At 44.6% G+C, this 22,911-nt stretch overlaps 1 protein-coding gene across 1 annotated transcript in view; it reads right to left on the reverse strand.

The window, feature by feature from the left end:
* The window catches only part of LOC126481940 (mucin-19-like), a 215,216-nt gene that overhangs the window by 111,939 nt on the left and 80,366 nt on the right, over positions 1–22,911 (reverse strand). Inside the window, exon 2 of the mRNA XM_050105899.1 lies at positions 3,625–3,700. Coding sequence (XP_049961856.1) covers positions 3,625–3,670 — 46 coding nt within the window. The 5' untranslated portion in view covers positions 3,671–3,700. The remainder of the gene's footprint in view (positions 1–3,624; positions 3,701–22,911) is intronic.

Consider the following 22,911-nt stretch of genomic DNA (forward strand, 5'->3'; position numbering starts at 1 on the left):
AAACCGATATTTAAGTTGTTGATGTAGGGTCATAAATGAGACGCACAATATGTTGGGGTGATAAATTCTCCTATTGCGTTGCAATTATGGAAGCAGTAGGACGGCTAGGGTAACTCGAAAGCACTGATACTGCAATCGAAGGGAGCACCATCAACAATTTCAAAAAACTGGTCCAAATGGCTCTGAGCACTATGGGACTTAGCTTCTGAGGTCATCAGTCCCCTAGAACTTAGAACTACTTAAACCTAACTAACCTAAGGACGTCACACACATTTATGCACGAGGCAGGATTCGAACCTGCGACCGTAGCGGTCACGCGGTTCCAGACTGTAGCGCCTGGCCACTCCGGCCGGCTCAACAATTTCGTGGAGGCTCATCCGATAATACTATCTGCACCAGTCAATACCTAGCTACCTGCGTGAGTGGTACTATGCAGTATGTACTCCGACCAGAGTACGCCAATGAAAAATTCTTCCAATACCAGGATTCAATCCTGAAGTCTCTGTAATAGGTGATTAACCGATCACGGTGACGGATGTGAGTCTCTGTTAGATTTCAGTAGTCTTAAATATTTGTATTCTGAAGGCATATTTTTGCAGCATTGCTTTTTTGTGTGCAGCAGAAATCCTTGGCATAATGAAGGTCTATGAAGAAAAATTCGTAGAAATATTGTCGTTGTGACTGTCAGTTTATAAAAGAGAACTCAGGATATAATGATATCGCACGCTTCGGCAGCCGTAATCAGTGCAAATAATATTTCTTTAGTTATATGTCATAACACTTAATAATATTATCACATTTAGATCAGCGTTATAGATTGGCTTCGTCGACGGGGCAAGGTATGTTTATGGGTGTATGAGTTATGGCGTAAAAATCTCCAACAGTAAGGTAGCAACATACAGGGGAGAGGCAAAATAATGTAACGGTGGTAGTAATGGGATGGTTATGTTTGACAGTCAACAACGCAGGTAAGGCAAGTGTCGCGCTGCGACTGTGTGTTCAGCCCGGACAAGGCATCGGTGCAGGCTGTTTATGAGTAGTGCACACTTTGTATTTCCATTCAGAGGCCGAGGTCGACGTGCAATGAATGACATAACAGAATTCCAAAGAGGGCAAATTGTGGGGACCCGATTAGCTGGAGAATCAGTAACCAAGACAGCAAACTTAATGTTTCAAGAGCAACTGTTAAACAGTCATGACAGCCTACACAAAATATGGAAAGACATCATCGTGTAAACGTAATAATGGGCGCAAATCAAAACTAAATGACAGGACTGTCGTATGCTTACACGAATTGCGTCAAAACAGCACAAAGCTACAGCGGCTAAATTGACTGCAGAGCTCAATAGCCATCTTCGAGATCTCGATCCAAACGACAACTGTCCGCCGAGATCTCCATAAAGCGAATATTCGTAGACGAACTTCTATTCCGAAACCATTAGTGATGACAACCAACGCAAAGGAGCGTAAAATAAGGTGTCAGGAGCATAAATCTTGGACGGCTGATCAATGTAAACACGTCAAATGGTCCGACGAGTCAACGTTTTCGTTATTTCTAAAATCGGGGCAGAGTTACGTCTGGAGAATGCCGAAAGAAGCCTACAATGCTGATTGCTTGATTTCAACGGTTAAGCATGGAGGTGGAAATATGGTGATGTGGGCAGGTATATCATGGTATTCTGCTGGTCCCGTCATTACTCTCAAAGTCCGTATTACAGCCAACGGTTGTGTGAACATTTTAAGTGATCAGGGGCATCCCGTGATTCAAATGTTGTTCCCCATCAATGATGTCATATTTCAGGACGATAATGCACCCATTCACGCAGCCAGGACAATACAATCGTGGTATGAGGAGCATGCATCTGAACTGCAGCGTCCTCCCTGGACAGCACAGTCCCCGGACTTGAACATTAGCGAACCCTTGTGGGCGGTATTGCAGCGCAGACTCCGGAGCAGATTTGAGCCTCTCTGGTCACTATAGGAGTTAGAAGAGGTTCTGATTGAAGAGTGTCATAACATTCCAATGGAGACTATACAGCCATTATATGTCAGTATTCCAAGAAGAAGCGCCCCTGTTTTAAGGGCAAATGGGGATCCAACCCCTCATTAATAAACCATTCCCAAGTAAGTACAGGGGTTCACATTATTTTGCCTATTCCCTGTATTTTGTGCAGCTGATGACCCACAGCTCGTAAGTATTTTAAAAAAGGTCGAGTTTCAGAACCACTAAGAGTTGCTGATAAATAAATCTTTATTAACTACCGATTTCGATCACCTGATCGCAAAAATAAGTGACTACATCGCACTTTAATTTTGTCTAAAGACTACCGGTTTCTGTACCAAGTACCACCATCAGGCCATCCTACATAAAAAACACCGCAGTACATACCTAAAATATTTTTGAGGGAACATTTGCACTTTGCTCTATGGTAGCTAACGCGTGGTATAGAGTACAGGCTTAAAATGTAGTGAGTGCCTTAACCATGGCGCGCAGTCGTCAAGTTCGTTTATCCAGGTGTATGTGTCATACCAAAAAGAAAGGTCAGTGCTATGTTTTAAACAGAAGCAAACTGCGGCCAGCAGTAACATGAGTGCCCCCTACGTAGAAAGCATCTTTTTTTATTTCTTGAAAAAGAAATGCAATATAATGGACGTCTAAAAACAAAAATCGCATAAAATACGGAATGTAAAGATATAAGTAATTAAATATAATGAAAAGATTGCATCTTTTCCTACATTATGTTTTATCTACGTTCAGTGATTTTTTTTTAATGGGAGGGTGGCCTGATGAAGGTATTTGGTGCCAAACGGGTAGTCAATAGACAAAATAAAATTACAATTCTATGCACTACAGCAAATCATTTTTTTCTGATTGTGTGGCTGCTGTTAAACCAATAGTATGTTGGGAATACGCATCAAATCATATTCAGGAATTACACAGTTATTTGCGATAATCTATATGGCAACGTTCGTACTACAATGAAAAATAAAATAAAAACCATCCTGTGTCTCTTCTGTCAAAAATAAATTGCATCATGGTGTTGACCCTCGTCTTCTTCATTGAAGATATTTGTAATCTCTTTTCACTCGACGAACACTGACCAGGATCTGAAGAGACGATTTCAACTGCATTAATCAACGAAATACAGGTATAAACTTGAATAATTATTTTATTTAAATGGGAGTGAGGTTTTTTTGCGCCAGAAAAGCAAGTCTGTATGAGACAAATCTAGTTATATGACGCTTGTGTGGGTCTCACAAGGTTACAGAGTAAAAATACATTGTGTTTTGGTGATTTTAGTGCTGTTGTGAGCTACTGTCTGGCGCACCACCCGGCTGTTTACTCCGCTGTCTGCCGAAATTTGGTCCCCCAGGTTGAGACACAAAGCCATGCTCGAGCGCAACATATTACAAGCATTTAAATGTCTTGTCTACCAAACAGAATGTGTATCAAAAACTTAGATCTTGTTATAGACCTTTTCTCAGTCGATGTTTTACTATATGATTTTTCACCGACACAGGAAATTCTGAACAGCTGCATCATATAATAGCATCTCATGAGTTTCTTTTACTGACTGCGGCAAAGAATCATTCGCAACAGGAACTAACGGGCTGTGTACTTACCTATCAGGAGAGCAGCCAGCAGGGCAATGAACGTAGCGGGGCCCATGGCCACAAGTGGTACAGTTACTGTATCATGCTGAAACAAACGAAATACTTTAATTATCTCTGGTGTATTAATTACATCATTTCATTCAAAACATTATTTCATTGTCACTGCTCATCGAATCTACAATGTTTGCCGCAGAGGGACTATTTGTTCCGGTATCGAGGAAAATTAAACAACATGAGAATCAGAAAGGTATCAGAATACCCAGTAAAGTTCAGGAAAGATACGTGGAACACCGTACCTACACCCTGACAGAGTACTGTCTCGACACCGGTCATTATGTGCGGTATGACAATGTCGAAATCTAGCATTGACTTCAGCTGTTTGGGACTCGGTTGTGTAAGAAGCAGTTGACATTCGTTTGGTGAAGAATTTAACTAACAGGAATAGCAGTTTAAGACTAGGCAATTAGTGATATTCAGATTTCTCTTTGAGAAACTCGCAAAGACGTCGCTGTAGCGCAGCTGATGATACACTGATAGCCCAGCATGTAGAATAATTATAGTAAATCATAAATCATTACAAAAATTGTGTGTTTATGTAAATATGCGGTACGCGCGCATGAAATCTTGTGAGAGGCCCGTATCGGATGCTAATGAAAGTCGATAACTGATCATGCTGTCGTTGATATTGCACGTGACATCAAAATGAAGTCACGTTTGCGGAAATACGAGCATTACCCCAGGTTGGATCGACCGCACAGTCAAAGATTCAATTTATGTATGCTCTTTGCCGCCGATCAGCGTCTCTGGCGCTAGTGCATCTGTGGCGGCATACGCAGTAGCGCTGTCCAGATGTTTAAAAGCACGAAGGAATGGATTAGTCATTTAGCTTTTTTCATGATCCACAAATCGTATTTGCGGCATTTCGACTCAGTTTTACAGTTATAGTACACTTCCTCAGCGAAAAATTTGCATCGTGGTAACCATTTATATGATTCTTAACTTACTGTTTTTTTCCTTTTTTTTTCTTCCTTGCACACAGTGATACACACTTAACTAAGTTCAGTCTCTCACTCCACTTTTTACATAATCATACACGCATTTTTTATGCATAATAGGAGATGATCCCAAGCAGAAGCGATTTCGTGATGATTTCTCCTTCTAACATTATATTTAGGGAAGCTATCGTGGTTTTCGAACTGGACTGATTGATTGTTGACAACAAAATTTCATAAAGCAGCGACCGTACGGAGACGCGGTTGTTAGTACGCCAATCTGTTTAAAGAGCTGACTTCAAAAGGTTCCACATGTTATCATTATCACACATTTCGCCGCAAGGAGTACTTCTATCATTAGTGACGAGTTATCTCAGAATATGATGCCATAGGTCATTAGAGAATAAATATAGGAAAAGTAAGTTAAGTTTTTGACATTTTCATCATCAAAATCTGATACTTTACGTAATATAACACAAAAGCTGCAGAGGTTAAATTTTAAAATGGTGCAGAATGTGTGACGTCTAGTTCAGCTTTTTACGAATATAAACACGTATGAATATAGAATATTCTGTTCCACTGAGCAACTTAGGCACTTGCTTTATTTCTGGTGGTGTAGTCAAGCTTGGTGTAGCTGTATTTTATACACTCCTGGAAATGGAAAAAAGAACACATTGACACCGGTGTGTCAGACCCACCATACTTGCTCCGGACACTGCGAGAGGGCTGTACAAGCAATGATCACACGCACGGCACAGCGGACACACCAGGAACCGCGGTGTTAGCCGTCGAATGGCGCTAGCTGCGCAGCATTTGTGCACCGCCGCCGTCAGTGTCAGCCAGTTTGCCGTGGCATACGGAGCTCCATCGCAGTCTTTAACACTGGTAGCATGCCGCGACAGCGTGGACGTGAACCGTATGTGCATTTGACGGACTTTGAGCGAGGGCATATAGTGGGCATGCGGGAGGCCGGGTGGACGTACCGCCGAATTGCTCAACACGTGGGGCGTGAGGTCTCCACAGTACATCGATGTTGTCGCCAGTGGTCGGCGGAAGGTGCGCGTGCCTGTCGACCTGGGACCGGACCGCAGCGACGCACGGATGCACGCCAAGACCGTAGGATCCTACGCAGTGCCATAGGGGACCGCACCGCCACTTCCCAGCAAATTAGGGACACTGTTGCTCCTGGGGTATCGGCGAGGACCATTCGCAACCGTCTCCATGAAGCTGGGCTACGGTCCCGCACACCGTTAGGCCGTCTTCCGCTCACGCCCCAACATCGTGCAGCCCGCCTCCAGTGGTATCGCGACAGGCGTGAATGGAGGGACGAATGGAGACGTGTCGTCTTCAGCGATGAGAGTCGCTTCTGCCTTGGTGCCAATGATGGTCGTATGCGTGTTTGGCGCCGTGCAGGTGAGCGCCACAATCAGGACTGCATACGACCGAGGCACACAGGGCCAACACCCGGCATCATTGTGTGGGGAGCGATCTCCTACACTGGCCGTACACCACTGGTGATCGTCGAGGGGACACTGAATAGTGCACGGTACATCCAAACCGTCATCGAACCCATCGTTCTACCATTCCTAGACCGGCAAGGGGACTTGCTATTCCAACAGGACAATGCAGGTCCGCATATATCCCGTACCACCCAACGTGCTCTAGAAGGTGTAAGTCAACTACCCTGGCCAGCAAGATCTCCGGATCTGTCCCCCATTGAGCATGTTTGGGACTGGATGAAGCGTCGTCTCACGCGGTCTGCACGTCCAGCACGAACGCTGGTCCAACTGAGGCGCCAGGTGGAAATGGCATGGCTAGCCATTCCACAGGACTACATCCAGCATCTCTACGATCGTCTCCATGGGAGAATAGCAGCCTGCATTGCTGCGAAAGGTGGATATACACTGTACTAGTGCCGACATTGTGCATGCTCTGTTGCCTGTGTCTATGTGCCTGTGGTTCTGTCAGTGTGATCATGTGATGTATCCGACCCCAGTAATGTGTCAATAAAGTTTCCCCTTCCTGGGACAATGAATTCACGGTGTTCTTATTTCAATTTCCAGGAGTGTATATTCTGTATTCGGTGACAGCACATTCTCAGAGAAAAAGTTATTAATTTTCAAGAACATATTATTTACGTTGTCATATTTTGAAGCCACTCCATTATGATTCGTTATAATATTTGCTTTATCAGGAAAGAAAACTTGTTCTTCCTCTTGGACATATGGTGGAAGATTATTTATATATAACAAGAACAACATCGAATCTAATATCGAATTCTGTGGTTTCAGTTGGTGAAAAATTGTTCCACAGATGGAATTTTACTTCTTAGCATTCGAGTTTGTCCACAAACTGCACCACTATCTTAAAAAGCTGCTTAAATTAACATTATTACGCATATCACGTTGATATTGCCCAAGGTCTACCAACACACCAAAAAGAAAATTATCTTGGTTTTAGTGCCGTCTCTGTGTCAGGCATAAAAGTTTCTATGTTTTCCTCGGATAGACCCACCTGACAAAAAACGTGAAGCACCCAGAGGATCGAATTTCAAAGAAATTACGGACATGCACACATCAACGGCAGTTACGTAAATGATCAGAATTGCAATTCTCTGTGAAAGATTAAATTGCTATCAGAGCGCATTAGTGTTATTCATGTTTATTGTTGTTACCAGGACTGGTAGGGTATGTAAGGAGCATGAACAGTATCGCTGTGCAGAACTCAGAGATGATGCCTACTCGTCTGCGACAACGTTATCAACACCTGACAGAATTTCACCAGTTGGTCGAATCCTGCAACAACCAGATTTGTGGGTCATTCCAGTGTGCAGTGGTCTGATGATGGACTGCGTGAGAAAGTGAGGTCAGGTATACTCGTGTTCAACGTTGCAGCTGAACACGTCTGACTAGTATTAGACAGGATCGCCGTTTTGTTTCCCAAGCACGTCGTAACCTCCTCGCATCTGCGCCTGTTATCCGAGAACAAGTAGTGGATTCCCTGCAACATATTTTGTTATGGTGCACCGCTGTTCGGAGACTAGAGTAGCCAGACAAGGGAACTACCATACCATGCGTAGGCTGTTAACATCTCAACACAAGCGGCTGCGTCTAGAGTTCTGCCGTGGTTTGGTGCATGGAATGCTAATGAATGGCTTCCGATTGTGGTCAGCGATGAACCGCGGTTTTGCACTACCCCGGATGACCATCAGTGACGGGTATGGCGGCGGCCTGGACTAAGGTCCAGTTCAAATCAAATGACTCCAAGCGCTATGGGACTTAACATCTGAGGTAACCAGTCCCCTAGACTTAGAACTACTTATACCTAGCTAACCTAAGGACATCACACACATCCATGCCCGAGGCAGGATTCGAACCTGCGACCGTAGCAGCACCGCGGTTCCGTACTGAAGCGCCTATAACCGCTAGCTCACGGCGGCCGGCCCTGAGCTCCAATTCTTCCGATGTTGTGGAGAGGTACAGCGGTGTTACTCCTGACGTCAAGGAATAACATGTCATCGGATATGACTTCTTGGTAAGGCTGGTAGTGATTAAGGGAACTCTGACGGTATGCGTTATGGATATCCTGCACCATCTTGTGTTACATTTCATGCGACAGTATCATGGTGCCACTTTTCGACACAACACTCCTCCACGTATGGCACTGTCTACGTGATGATGAGTTACTCCTGTCGAAAGTAAGATTCGTACATCTGTCCCCGACAGAACTTGTGTGGGACCAGCTTGGACAGCAACTCAGTCATAGTGCCATTATCCAGGATATCAAGCACCAGTTACAATTATGGACAGCCTGCCTCAGGAGAGGATACAACGGCTTTATGACATCCTTCCCAATCGAATCAGTGCATGATTCCAGGCCGTAGGGAGTGAAATGTCATATACACAGAAGGAAAAAAAACCGCAACACCAGAAAGGAGTTGTGTCACATAAACGAAAGTTGGTAGGCGTGTTTCTACATCTGAAGGTTGATGACTATTCAGATTTCCGGTCAGTCGCATAAGAGTGGCTCTAGTAGCGACACTATGAGGATGCAAATCAGGTTTATTTTAAATACACGCTGCAACGGGCGTTAGCATTAGTTACCTTCGAGATTGGACGTGGTGATTTGATGTTAGTCAAGAGTGCCTTTGAAGCGGCAAAGACGCCGTTATCAACACATCAATGAATTTGAACGAGGTCATGTAATAGGGTTACGAGAAGATGTGTGTTCTTTCTGCGATAATACAAAAAGACCTGGCAGAAATGTAGCCACTGAACATGATTGCTGGCAGCGGTGGTCACGAAAAAGTACAGTCGCAAGAAGACCAGACTACAGTCACCCACGTGGTACCGCCGAGAGGCAAGATCATCGTGTTCGGCGTATGGGTCTGACGCATAGTACTGCATCTGTAGCAGCAATTTGAGCAGCAATTGCCACCACAGTGACACAACCAACTGTTACAAATCTGTTACTTCAAGGACAGGCCTCGACAAGGCCCCTGCAGCGTGCATTGCACTGAACCCAAATCAAAATGATTTGCCACTTCAGTGGTGTCGAGCGATAGCTTGTTGGACGACAGGGTGGAGGTATGTTGCGTTTTGTGATGAAAGCTGATTATGCCCCGGTAAATAAATGGAAATGTCGTGTGGCTAGGGCCTCCCGTCGGGTAGACCGTTCGCCTGGTGCAGGTCTTTCGATTTGACGCCACTTCGGCGACCTGCGTGTCGATGGGGATGAAATGATGATGATTAGGACAACACAACACCCAGTCCCTGAGCGGAGAAAATTTCCGACCCAGCCGGGAATTGAACCCGGGCCCTTAGGATTGACAGTCTGTCACGCTGACCACTCAGCTACCGGGGCGGACTATGCCCCGGTGCTAGTGACCGGTTGAGGATTGCATCCAACCTGTTTGTGTGCTAGACACACTGGACACTACCTGGAGTTATGAATTGGGGTGTGATTTTGGATGACAGCGGGAGCACTCTCATGGTTATGCCACACACCCTGACAGCAAATTCGTTTGTCATTCTGGTGATTAGACCTGTTGTGCTGCCGTTCATAAACAGCAGTCCAGGGGGTGTTTTCCAACTGGATAACGCTAACCTACATACCGCTAACCCAACATGCTCTACAGAGGGTTGACATGTTGTCAAATCTGTCACCAATCGAGTACATAAGCGACATCATCGGATGACAGCTCCAACGTCATCCGTAAAACAGCATTTTGTCCCCGTATTGGCCGACCAAGTGCAACAGGCATGAAACTCCATCCCACAAACTGGCATCCGGCACCTGCATGCACGATGCATGCACTTCTGCATGTTTGTATCCAACATTCTGGCGGTTACACCGGTTATTAATGTACTAGCATTTCACATGGCTTATCTCGCACTTATATTAACCTGTGATCTTGCAGTGTTGATCACTCAAATATGTTATGTTAATCACTCGAATGTGTTACTTAGACTAGTGCATTTCCGAATTTTCAACACTCTACATTAATTACCCTTTGGTCTTACGATTTTTTCTCTGTCATTGAAAATAAGTTGGCTCATGCTGCCAATTTCTTTCTAAATTTGACTCGATTTTGTAATCACCGAAATAACATCACATACCCTGTCATCTCGTGGCGTTTCCTTTCGTTTGCTTCTCCCCTCCTGGATGCTTCACGTTTTTGGTGCGAATGTATTTCGTCTTTCCACAGTAGCATAACTTGTAGGTAATGTGGTGTATTTTGTGCACATTAGCGCAGTAGCGTGATGCATATTAAAATGAGGGAGGTGGGGTGGAACGAGATACCATGGGTGGGTGGTCGGAGTTCCCCGCGCAAAGCCGAGTAGAGGCGTACAGCGGAAGGCGCATCCACTTTCGCCGCACGGGCCGTCGCCTCGGATAGGGGCGTACCTGCCACAGGCCAGCGGACCCCCGCTGGGAAAGCGCCTCCCGGAAGACTCCAGAACAATGGCCTGACCTCCTACAACAACACGCGAGCCGGCAGAAGCCTCTGCGTAAACATGGCCACTTTCCTCTCCTTTGTTCCTCCTCTTCCTCTTCTGCGTAAAACGCTGGAGATGGAGATAGTCGTTCATTCGTGGTACAAATACACACCAGTTACCACTGCAGGAGGCTGCATATCTAATTCAACGTACGCTGCTTGTTATCTCAAATAACAATGGCAAACTTGCGTGTTTACTCTTACCAGAGATACGACGAATAAAAATATCGAGCGAGATGGAGCAGTGGTTGGGACACTGGACTCGAATTCGGGAAGACGACGATTGAACTCCGAGTCCAGCCATACTGATTTAGTTTTTCTGTGATTTCCCTAAATCGCTTCAGGCAAATGCCGGGATGTTTCCTTTGAAATGGCACGGCCGACTTTCTTCACCACCCTTCCCTGATACGATGGCAATGATGACCTCGCTGTTTGGTGTCCTCCCCCCCCCCCCCCCCAAACCAACCAGTCAAACAACGGATAAACATACAAAAACACTGAACAATTTTAGAAATCCAAAATTCAAAGCCAAGATCCTAAAATTTATATTTGTTCATATTTGTCTAGAATTGTAAAACAACTGCAGGCTACCATACACTATCCTAAGTAAGCGTAGACGATGGCAGTTTCCCTAGTAGTATTGGTCAGTTAAGATCCTTACTGTATTACCTGTACGTTAAGAGAGCTGCATACCTATCAGGCATTACTTCATTTCGATCGCTTTGTTTTCTTATTCGATCAGTGTCTTAACCAGTGAACTGCCCAGAATCTGAGTGAGGGTATATAAAGCACCATGTAACCTACGAAACGTTTTTGTTCTACGTAGTTGTCCTCCTGTCTTGTTACTTAAAAATAAACATTACATATAGCAAAATTGAAATCGTCAGTGTTCACTGTAGGTTTTATTCGAAGCAGAGGGATGTCGTAGTAAAAATAAAAAACAACACAGGTTTATCATATAATGCTAGAAAATGCATTTTCCTGAAAAAAGGTAATTTTGAGAAAGAAGCGCAAAACAAAAATATTTCAAACATCACATCAATTCTGGATCCAGCTTATATGAAACATGTTTCTGTTATTCGTAAACAACTTTCACACTTATCAGAAGCAACAGGGTGAACGTTCTATTGAATATAAAGTAATAACAATAAGTTTACAGATTTTTTTAATATTTGTGCATGTAAACTGTGCTTGCATCAAAAGTAATTGCTTTGGTGTATAAATGCGCCGCAGTACACGATAAACTAATTTTTATTATTTATAAAATGCAATTTATATTTTGTATGGATATAAAATACACAGTGGACTAACAATGAACGATCTGCAGGTCTAATAATAAGCAAGACAGACAAACAAGAAACAAAGAGAGGTCATCTGCTCCCAGTTTCCCTTTCACGGATAGAACTACGCTTCTTTTCTTACCAATAATACCAATACCACAGGTAATCCTACCATTTATTACGTCATTTATGTACTGAAGCAAAACTACCAAACTGAAGCTTTAGTAGACCGTATGTCTACATTTAACATATGCTTTCTATTGTTTTGCAAGTTGATTGCCGAGTAGTTTCTTCACTTTGCTCTAACAGTTTATTAATAATCTTCATTTAATGATTTTTTGTAGCACGAAGAATGAATTTGACTAGAGAACATTTCTGTGCTATTACTTTTTACGTTTTTAAGTCGTCATTAACGCCTTAACAGAGTCTAGATCGACTTATAAATGCATTTGACGAAGAAGCCCCGTCTGAACCAAAATTTTACAAATGGTACAACGAATTCAAAAGAGATCGGTTTTTTCTTATTCATTAATTACAGGAGGGACCCCCCAAGAATAATTGTTAGCGATGAAAAAAATGCCGCTGTTAGACAATACTTTGAAGTGGCCCAGGATGAAGAGCACCTTCTGTGCAGTATATCGGTCGCTCTGTGGGGGCTGGAAACTCCTACCGTTTTGTCAGGATGCAGACCGAGGACTTGTGTGTCGTCTTTCCACGCAATAAAACAGTATTCAAGATTATTCCGTTTATTACTCAGGATACGAGTCGTTTCCGTTTCCTCTGTGACGACTGGTGTCTACGTAATCCAGGAAAAAGACTGTTGAATCCATCAGCGGACTCGCGGCCGCCAAGAACACTGCGTAAGAGCGAAACGGAAGTCGATGACACCGGGGTGCGGCGATTTGCGCCCGCTGGCGATGTAGGCATGCCCCATCGTTAGCCCTGCTTGAATACGATGGCGACCGCGACCTGAGTGTTGGATCCACATGTAGTTTCAGGAGTTCTCAATTCCTGCCAGATCATTGTTCTTGTTATCCCATCACTTGGACCGCGATGTCCGATTCCGTGATGGAGTGCTGAATGCTGACTCTGGACTGCCGATAAGGCTGTATTGGTAGACCCGTGGCCTTCTCATTAATGCTGGCTGCTGCCTTCCAGAAGAATGAACAAAAAAATAAAATATAAGATGTAATATAAGAATTGATATAAGAATAAAATATAAAATTATGAGAATTTAAAAAGACGTAATCCGTGAAAATACCAAATACACATACAAGATATAATAAATGTATTACATGGTAATTTTACAATTAATTAACGTCCTTGCATCCCCTCACTTGATAATAAACATTCGTGTAGTAAGCTTCTATGGACGTGGGTAGCCGTGTGGAGTGGCCGTGCGGTTTGAGGCGCCATGTCACGGATTGCTCGGCCTCTCCCGCCGGAGGTTCGAGTCCTCCCTCGGGCATGGGTGTGTGTGTGTGTGTTGTTCTTAGCATAAGATTGTTTAAGTTAGTTTAAGTAGTGTGTAAGTCTAAGGTCCCATGACCGCAGCAGTTTGGTCCCTTAGAAATTCACACACATTTGAATATTTGACGTGGGTAGATAAATGACGAAATAAAATAAAATAAATAAAAACAATAGTCAGGTTTTGAATATGGGGTGCCAAAGCGAGAGACTGAGGTTGGCCACAGTGATCGAAACAATCGCTCTGTAAAATGTTTCTAAATTACAACGAAAACTTTGACCATCGTTTGCTTAGAGATGGTAGAGTATCTATGGATAAGCCGAGATACGTATTCACTTATTTCGACTCCTCTGCCACCGAGCAGAGTTTCTGGGGAATCGGGTCAAGGGACCTGCTGTGTTCTTCTCGTCAGGGAAACATCAGAAAGTCATACATTTTATTTGTATTTTCTACTATATTCGCTGCAGTGCAGCTGCCACGCCCCCTTCGACCATTAGTGTAGATGGCTTGTGGTCCGCTGCAGTGACCAGCTGGTGGGCCGGTAGACGTCCGTCACGTCTGATCCCGAGAGTGCTGATGTCCAAATAGCCTACTCAGCAGTATACGCCCGAATTAGGCAGATCGTAGCTGTTCGCGGCAGGTACCAGCGGTTCAGAGGATTCCCGAAACACGTTATTGCAGGGGATGACAAGCCCCCAGACGGGCAACTATCCCCTGAAGCGAAGTTGTGTGGTGCCAGGGCGACCGCACCAGCGCGTAAGGGCGAGTGGCTGTATTGCCCCAGACTCGATCTGCTGACTTCCAGGGCACTAATCTGACTGTTGCTGTAGTCAGCCTGGAGGCAGCCGACCAGTAGGAAGACACTAAGTCCCGGAAAGAGGACTTAGGCGGAGGGCCACCCTCATGGTGGCTGCTTGCTGATTCATATCACGCCGGCGTCTGGCGTAGTCGTCTTGTCGTCGCAGGTGCTGCCGAATCGCCCTCTGTTGTAGTTAACAATTATTTATACGGGTTAGTTGCTTATTTGTTGTGCCAACGCACTGCTCACAGCCACGTATAGACAACTAACCCTTGGCATGATGATGTAGAAACCAGTAAAAAAATAAAAAATTGGATTAAGGGGTGGGGGGGGGGATGTTCGTCCGTTAAGGGAGGAAAGTTTTCGATTTCTTACTGAAGTTTTAAAATTTTACAGATTATTTTCCCAGTTTGCTTGGGGTACAAATCAGTCGAGCAATCAGTATGACTTACATCTCTTGCCTTGTACATGCGTTACACAGAGTTTGCAGAAGAGTTGCGATCAAATTACCCCGGTGTGCACCAATTAAATTTTTCTCTGGCAAGAAAATCCATGTAAAAGCTCCACTACAGATGCATAAATTCACGGGAGAAGCACCTTCACTGCCCGTACCGAGAATTGCAACTCTAATCATTTACAACACCCCCCATGGTGTGCAAGTGTACGAAGTTACGTTGACATGAGACCATGTCTTCTCGGTGCTTCACTTTCTTTGTCAGGTAGTGTAGTTTCACAGCTCAGGCGAATACAGAAAGGCCTGCCTTACCCAGTGCCGTTGTCAGCATGGCAACTGAAAGCTTGGCAGCTGTGAAATGATGTTCGTGACGAGTCAAGCGGTACAGGCTGTGAATGAACCCAGGATGACGACCCCAGTGTAAGCTAAAGGTGATGATTATTCAGTGAGAGGACATGAACCTTTTGCACTCGCTGGTGAATCACCATTTCTCACAGAATGTTTATCTCGACTAACTCCAGTATCATCCAATAAAATTTTACATATTTTTCACATTTAAAAATGCCAACTGTCTTAACCATAGCTTTTTTCCAGTAACGGATTGGTTTGAAAAAGCGAAGTTGTAATTTCGTCGCCCTAAGTGGTCCTGAAACTCACCAGGTCTCAGCTGTGTTGATCACCCACGAGACACGGTGCAACAGCAAATCGTTCCACTCGATATCAACGCAGCAGGTGGTATTACACGGTGAGTAACGGAAGGCTGAGTTAAATAGGTGATCACGATACACTAACCAGTGTTATGGTTAAGTAGAGAGAGTAGTTTCTCCTCTGCACACAGGACGCGGCTACAAGACAGGGCAGGTTCCGCACGGTCGTTACTCCTTTCCTTTCCTTTCCGCTCGCTGCGCCGTGTGGTGACATAACGCAGGTTGTGAGTCGAGTGGCTTAACTGAGCCGTGGCTGCATAACGACGTCAGTGGAGGCCCGACCGGAACGCTGCGTGTGTTCCGCGTTGCCGTCTTTGTACGGCGTACGCAGCGCTCCTAACGGATACTGCAAGGCTGTGCTCATTCCGCTCTGCCAGCTGTAGGTAGCTCGTGAGGCGCAGGACAGGCGGTCTTAACAAGGTTAACGGACGGACAAATCAGATGATGTCCTTAGGCTTAGAAGATTACCTCCGAGGCAAGTACAATAAAACACTTACAAACACCAGTACTAACGGAGAACTAAGTAGCATAAGGACACTAGTGCTCGTCATCAGTAACGATGCAGGATGGGAACGGTCGGTGTTGTTCACGAGCCAATTGATGACGAGCAAGCAGAGAAGCACATTTCTCGTGACCAGTAAAGATGCAGGATAGGAACTGTCGATGTTATTCACGAGCAAATTGATGACGAGATGTACGTATGACCACCCGATGATTGTGATTTTGGGTTGGAGCATACAATACCCATACACTCGATTTTTGAATATTTCCCATAGAATGTAAAGATCGTAAGATGGTGGAATGATAGCAGTTCATTACATTTGCCAGTTCTAGAGAACACTAACGTGGATCATCGTGGATTAAAGGGTTTAAATGATCATGTCACCCCGTAGGTGTTCCTGAACATGGAGTCACTAATGCAAAAACGATCCTCCTCAAAGTGACAAAACCATTTCCTTGCCGTGCTCTGTCCAGTGGCTCAAATGGTTCAAATGGCTCAAAGCACTATGGGACTAAACATCTTAGGTCATCAGTCCACTAGGCTTAGAACTACTTAAACCTAAACCATCACACACATCCATGCCCGAGGCAGGATTCGAAGCTGCGACCGTAGCGGTAACATTTCCGTAGTCAGTACTGAGCGACGTTTGAGGTGGTGTTAAGAACGACGCCACTGGACAGTGAATGACTAGAAACGAGAGATTTGGAGTGACGGATCACCCTGTGGCAATCCGATGGAATAGTTTGGGTTTGGTGAATGCCATCATATGTAGTGAAAGCAGTGGAGTAAGGAGAAGCGATACCACACACAGGTGCTTTCGTGGCAAGAATGTGGTCCCCTTAGTGTGCTTATGTAATTGTATTTCCAAGGATGTGAGGTATCGATTGAGGTTTCAACCTGCAGTGTATGAAGCGTGTAGTTGAGGCTGGAGGTGGTTCTGTGATGTTTGGAGGAGTTTTTCGTTCCATGACTTGGTCCCACTCATTCAATTTGCTATGGACATCAAACAGGACATCTCTTTTAACATTCTCAGTGACAGAGAGATGCCCTTTCGTCTTCATCTTCATGATGAGTGTACTGTGAACACTCCTGTCTTCCAAGATGTCAACATCTGTGTGTCACTGGGCTGTATGGATACGTTCCTTGATTTGCGAATAGTCAGGCTCCATATCGTACTTAGACTGGTCAGTTAAATCACCTGATCCTACATCGGCAGAAAACACTGGAACTTCTCATACCGCATTTACGAGGTGCGACAATAAAGTAACGAGACTTATGTAAAAAAAATTTGCTTACCGTTTTAGTCAATTTTAGTGTTGTCTCCTTCAAAGTAGTTCCCTTCTGACTGCACACACTTTTCCAGCGCTTCTGCCATTTATAGCTACATTTCTGGAACTCATCTTCTGTAATATCCTCGAAGACCCTAGTCACAGCTTTTTGGACATCTTGTGTTGTTTGAAAATGGCGTCCCTTGACCGTCGTTTTGACACTTGGAAATAGAAAAAAGTGGCACAGAACGATATCTGGTGAACAAGGTGGCTGTGGTAGTACTGAAATTCGTTTTGAGGTTAAAAATTGCTGTACTGACAGAGCAGTATGGGATGGTGCATTATCGTGATGCAGAATCCAATTATCAGCAATGTTGGCACGGACACGAAGAACTCTTTTACGAAGTCTTTCTAAAATTTCTTTGTAGTAATATCGGTTAACTGTTTGTCCAGGACGCACCCACTCTTTATAAACAATTCCCTTGGAACCAAAGAAGCACACAAGCATGCATTTCACTTTTGACTTTAACATGTGAGCTTTTTTTGGTCTGGGTGATCTCTTTAAACACCATTGCGAACTTTGGCTTTTTGTCTCTGGGTCGTACTGAAAAACAAACTTTCATCACCAGTGATAACAAGGCTCAAAAAATCTGGATTCATTTCCGTTTGCTGTAACAGATCGGCTGCCACATTTTTCCGTGTTACTCGCTGTTGTGGTCTGAGATTTTTGGGGGCCATTTTTGCACAAATCTTTCTCATACCAAGATCTTCAGTTACTATTAGACGAACCGTTTCATGATTGATGTTCAGTTCTTCTGCAATCATTTTCACAGATAATCTTCGATCAGATCGTACGAGTTCACGCACCCTGGCCAAGTTGACCTCTGTCCGTGAGGTTGATGGTCGTCCACTGTGGTCTTCATCTTCAACATTCGTTCTGCCTTCACTAAACATTTTATGCCAACGAAAAGCTTGAGCTCTTGACATAACCTCCTCTCCAAAAGCCTTCTGAAGCTTGTCGTCGCGTTTTCACCCAATTTAACGCAAAAAGAAATGGCATATCGTTGCGCAATATTATGCGGTTCCATCTTCGTGACAAGAGACATAAACGCGTGTTACCTTATTACAGCACAACTCATGACTGAGCCGTTGCATCGATGTGCCGCTTGGACTCGAAGCAGCTTATAGACCAAGGTCAAAGATATTGTGCCTACGCAAGCCTACAAGGTTGCCACATCTTGCAAATAAAATCAGCCTCATTATTTTCTGCCGCACCTCGAACACGGTCCAGTCACATTGTGACCACCACCTATGTTGGACGTCTACGTGCAATAATGACTCACAGATGGCACATGACAGAACTAACAGTGGAGGGTAAACAAAGCGTATTAGGGGAATGTGGGAAACAGTGGCATCGTTGTAATGCTGAAACGGAGCAGTTGATCTGACTTCCAAAAGGGTGCAACAACCTTTGCAAAGTTCCTGGCCGAGGGATGGAGCGTTATGATCTGGGGAATATTTTCGTGGTATTCCCTTCCATTCTGGAAGGCACGATGGTCCCTTGGAGACCATGTCCTGCCCTGTATGCAGTTTTTTTTTCTTTTTCGTCGGGACGATGTCATCTACCAGCAGAACAATGCATCGTGTCACACAGATCATATTGTTTGTGCTTGTGTCGAAGAGCACCAGGAGAGTTTACTGTACTCCCCTGGCCACCAAACTCCCCGGATTTAAACCAAATCGAGAATCTGTGGGACCACCTCGATCGGGCTGTTCGCACCATGGATCCTCAAGCGAGAAATCCAGAGCAGCTGGCCTTGACACTGGAGTCGGCATTGCTCCTCATCCATGTAGATACCTTACAGAATCCCATCGACTCTCTTCCAGCGATCCATACTGCAAGACGTGGTTATTCGGGCTTTTAACAGGTTGTCACATTAATCGGTTAAAGGCGCTGCAGTCTGGAACCGCAAGACCGCTACGGTCGCATGTTCTAATCCTGCCTCGGGCATGGATGTTTGTGATGTCCTTAGGTTAGTTATGTTTAACTAGTTCTAAGTTCTAGGGGACTAATGACCTCAGCAGTTGAGTCCCATAGTGCTCAGAGCCATTTGAACCATTTTTTTGTCACATTAATGTGACTGGACAGTGTGTTTTATTAAGAAATTGGCTACAAATTAAAATTTTACATAACCCTGCCTTCCTGTTTGCCGTGTGTCCCCAAGAGGAGATCAAGATGGAAGTTACTTAACTATATTCCTTCTGTACAGAGCAGTTTTGGGCCATGTTAATTTTAAAGCAATGTATTTCAAGCTCTACTTGTTGATAGCCCTTTATTGATGGTGACCTTCAGAGAAACTCCTTGGACTGAAAAAGGACTCTAGGAGCGCAAGAATACATTCATGCCTGGCAGGACCAGCCAGGTAATGGCAACCTAACAAGTCTCGAGAGCTCCCTCTGAACTCACTGGTAAATCAAACATTGCTTTTTCTTTTGTAAGTGTGGCCGTTTAGAGCAGCAATAGAAAACAGTGTCTACTGTTTTGTGCTGGGACCGAGTTTTTAAATAGGGCCCAGCAGCGTCACGCAGCCGCATTTTTGTCAGTGTGCTGGAGCAGTCAACACGTATCGCCCCTTGTCCATTAGATGGGACCTCGTGGACAAATCGCCAGCCGGCGTCGACACAACACGGCAAGATGTTACGGCCTACAGACTAGCTAACGCGCCGTCATGCTCCACTGTGACTTTTCATCTTATGGGGGCTTCATTGATTAAATATTTGTAGCTTTTATTTTAGTTGATGGTTTACAACATGTGAAGCTGATACTGAACACTGGTGCCCTCTTTCTTCCCGATTTCAGTGCTTAATATACGTTTTCTATTGCTTTGCAAATCTTGAGTCCCCTATGGCAGTTGAGGAGTCTCTTTTGGGCGCTTCCCATTGGTATGACTGTGCTACTGCCCTTCCTTTGATTCACATTCCCATGATTTGTCGATTAATTAATATTAGAACTGCTTGCTTGGTTCAAAACTGCAAGTAGGGTCCAGTGAGTTACTTCTAATGCTACATCGCCGTCATTGGGGTCCATTTGTTAGCGGAGGCGTTGGGCGGGTGAGGAGAAACACCACAGACCCTTTGGAACAGTGGGTAAAACATTGCAGTCAACGTCTGTGTAATTTGGTAGTTCTAATACATCGAACCATGAGCTTCAGATGGACAACTGAAGCAACTTTAGGACTCCCGTTGCCACCGAATTCAGGTGGTGCTACAAAGTGTTAGCCTGATGTCTACTGAGGGTCAGTAATCTTTTGTCCCGCGTGTTTATCTTCCACGTATACTGCGTGGGTGGCATATGCCAGATGTGTTGTGAAAAACGGGCAAGACAGGAACTGGGAGAAGGACACGGCCAGACAAAACCGCGGTTAGCAGCTTCCCTTTTACGGGCTACCGAGCACCACCACTCGCTCTACACGGTCCTCATTGGTTTCGCACTTCTATGGTAGCAGCAGCTCGGCACCGATCTCGTCAACTCCCAGCGCGAAAGGAAGAATGAAACGGCAGTCGCTAAACAGCGCCACTTCTACGAACTTCACGTCCCACCAAGCAAACACTAAGCGTTTCCGCCAGAAAAAAGCAGTGTCGGGTGGCCTTTGAAATCGAGTCGGGAATGGCAGCGGAATCTGTCCGAGCGACAAATATCTCGAACTCTTTTTTTTACCCTTGGAGACAATCTCTTTCAGGAAGTACCAGACGTCGACGAATACGAACACGGACTCGCAACTTTTAAAGTTAGTATTATATAAGATTATATCAAAAGGGTTCCGTTTGAGGACGTTGCTGCAGCGCATATACAACATACCACGACCCTGATGCGGCTGTATATAAACAACGAGAGGTAGACAAGGGATTAGTGTCGCATTCGTGTCTTCCCGGCGTGGGTTTGGTGCATGCGGAAACGTGAACTATGGCAACATTATTACCAAATGCGTGTAAACAGGACAAACGTGCTCTTACCAACGTGCTGTTATTCTTTCCTTGGCTGCCATAGGATAAACACCGGTTGACAGTCATCGCAGAACGAAGAATGTGTATTGGCCAGCATGTCTGTCGTAAACCAGGTCCGACAAGACGTACTGCAACTTCCTGAAAATGCACGACCGCATATCGTAAATGTCGTAACGCAGAAGTTTCGCTAACTCAAGTGGGCGATACTCAACCGCTCCTATCTCTCGCCATGCGATTATCACGCCTTCCGTCTCTTAATAACGGCCTTGAAGTGTCGACGATTCCTGTCGGTCGAAGATGTGCACCAGGCCGTTACGGATTTCTTCAGGCAGCAGGGCATGATGTTTAAGAGAGGGTTATCTTCAACCTGGTGCTTCGTTGGGATGATTGCCTCAATGCTCATGGTGATCAGCATCCCGATTCTGGACTGTACGGCCATCGAAAGGAAATCCTTTGATAGCCTCTTATATTTATAACGCTCGGACGTATGTCTATGAAGTATATCACAAGATCTGTATAACAAGAGATTCCCATTTCCCTACTTTGCTCATTTCACACGCCAGAATACCTCCACTTCCTGCGCGAACGGTGTCCTGTTGACAAGAGAGATGCATCGACAGGATGGTTTTCCGAAGTAACATGTCCAGCCGTCTGCGGGAGTCAACAGGTACTACGCTTCATCTCTCTATACGACCTTCTCCCATGCTTCGAGTGTCAAGAGGCAGTGCTTCTACGCCCTTGTTAAAATCTGTGGAACCTGACGTGCGGTGAGCGGTAACCTGTACTCAGGTTGATAACGTGTAGTTTCCTGAAGTACATTACAAGACGTTCTGAAAGTCGTTTCCCCACGATTCATTTCGAAAAATATAAACAGTGACTGTGATATATACAGGCACGCAAACCAATTATATTTCTGCGTTAATAAGATATGTTCAGGGAAAATAGAGCTAATCAGAAGCACTAGTCTAACACCATAAAACTCCGACCGGGAAGACAACAATTTAAAAACAAGTCGTATTGAATACAGTCAAAAACTGACATCACTCAATTACCTGACCTGCCAATTAGGAGCGCATCATAAAATGTAACTGGAAATGGGAAACAGTGTCGTAAGTGATCAGTATTTCATGCCTTAACTCAATACTAAAAGGTTTCAGATAGATTATATAATGGTAAGACAGAGATTTAGGAACCAGGTTTTAAATTGTAAGACATTTCCAGGGGCAGATGTGGACTCTGACCACAATCTATTGGTTATGACCTGTAGATTAAAACTGAAGAAACTGCAAAAAGGTGGGAATTTAAGGAGATGGGACCTGGATAAACTAAAAGAACCAGAGGTTGTACAGAGATTCAGGGAGAGCATAAGGGAGCAATTGACAGGAATGGGGGAAATAAATACAGTAGAAGAAGAATGGGTAGCTTTGAGGGATGAAGTAGTGAAGGCAGCAGAGGATCAAGTAGGTAAAAAGACGAGGGCTAGTAGAAATCCTTGGGTAACAGAAGAAATATTGAATTTAATTGATGAAAGGAGAAAATATAAAAATGCAGTAAGTGAAACAGGCAAAAAGGAATACAAACGTCTCAAAAATGAGATCGACAGGAAGTGCAAAATGGCTAAGCAGGGATGGCTAGAGGACAAATGTAAGGATGTAGAGGCCTATCTCACTAGGGGTAAGATAGATACCGCCTACAGGAAAATTAAAGAGACCTTTGGAGATAAGAGAACAACTTGTATGAATATCAAGAGCTCAGATGGAAACCCAGTTCTAAGCAAAGAAGGGAAAGCAGAAAGGTGGAAGGAGTATATAGAGGGTCTATAC

The sequence above is a fragment of the Schistocerca serialis genome, chromosome 5, assembly GCF_023864345.2.
Source record: "Schistocerca serialis cubense isolate TAMUIC-IGC-003099 chromosome 5, iqSchSeri2.2, whole genome shotgun sequence".
NCBI lineage: Eukaryota > Metazoa > Arthropoda > Insecta > Orthoptera > Acrididae > Schistocerca > Schistocerca serialis.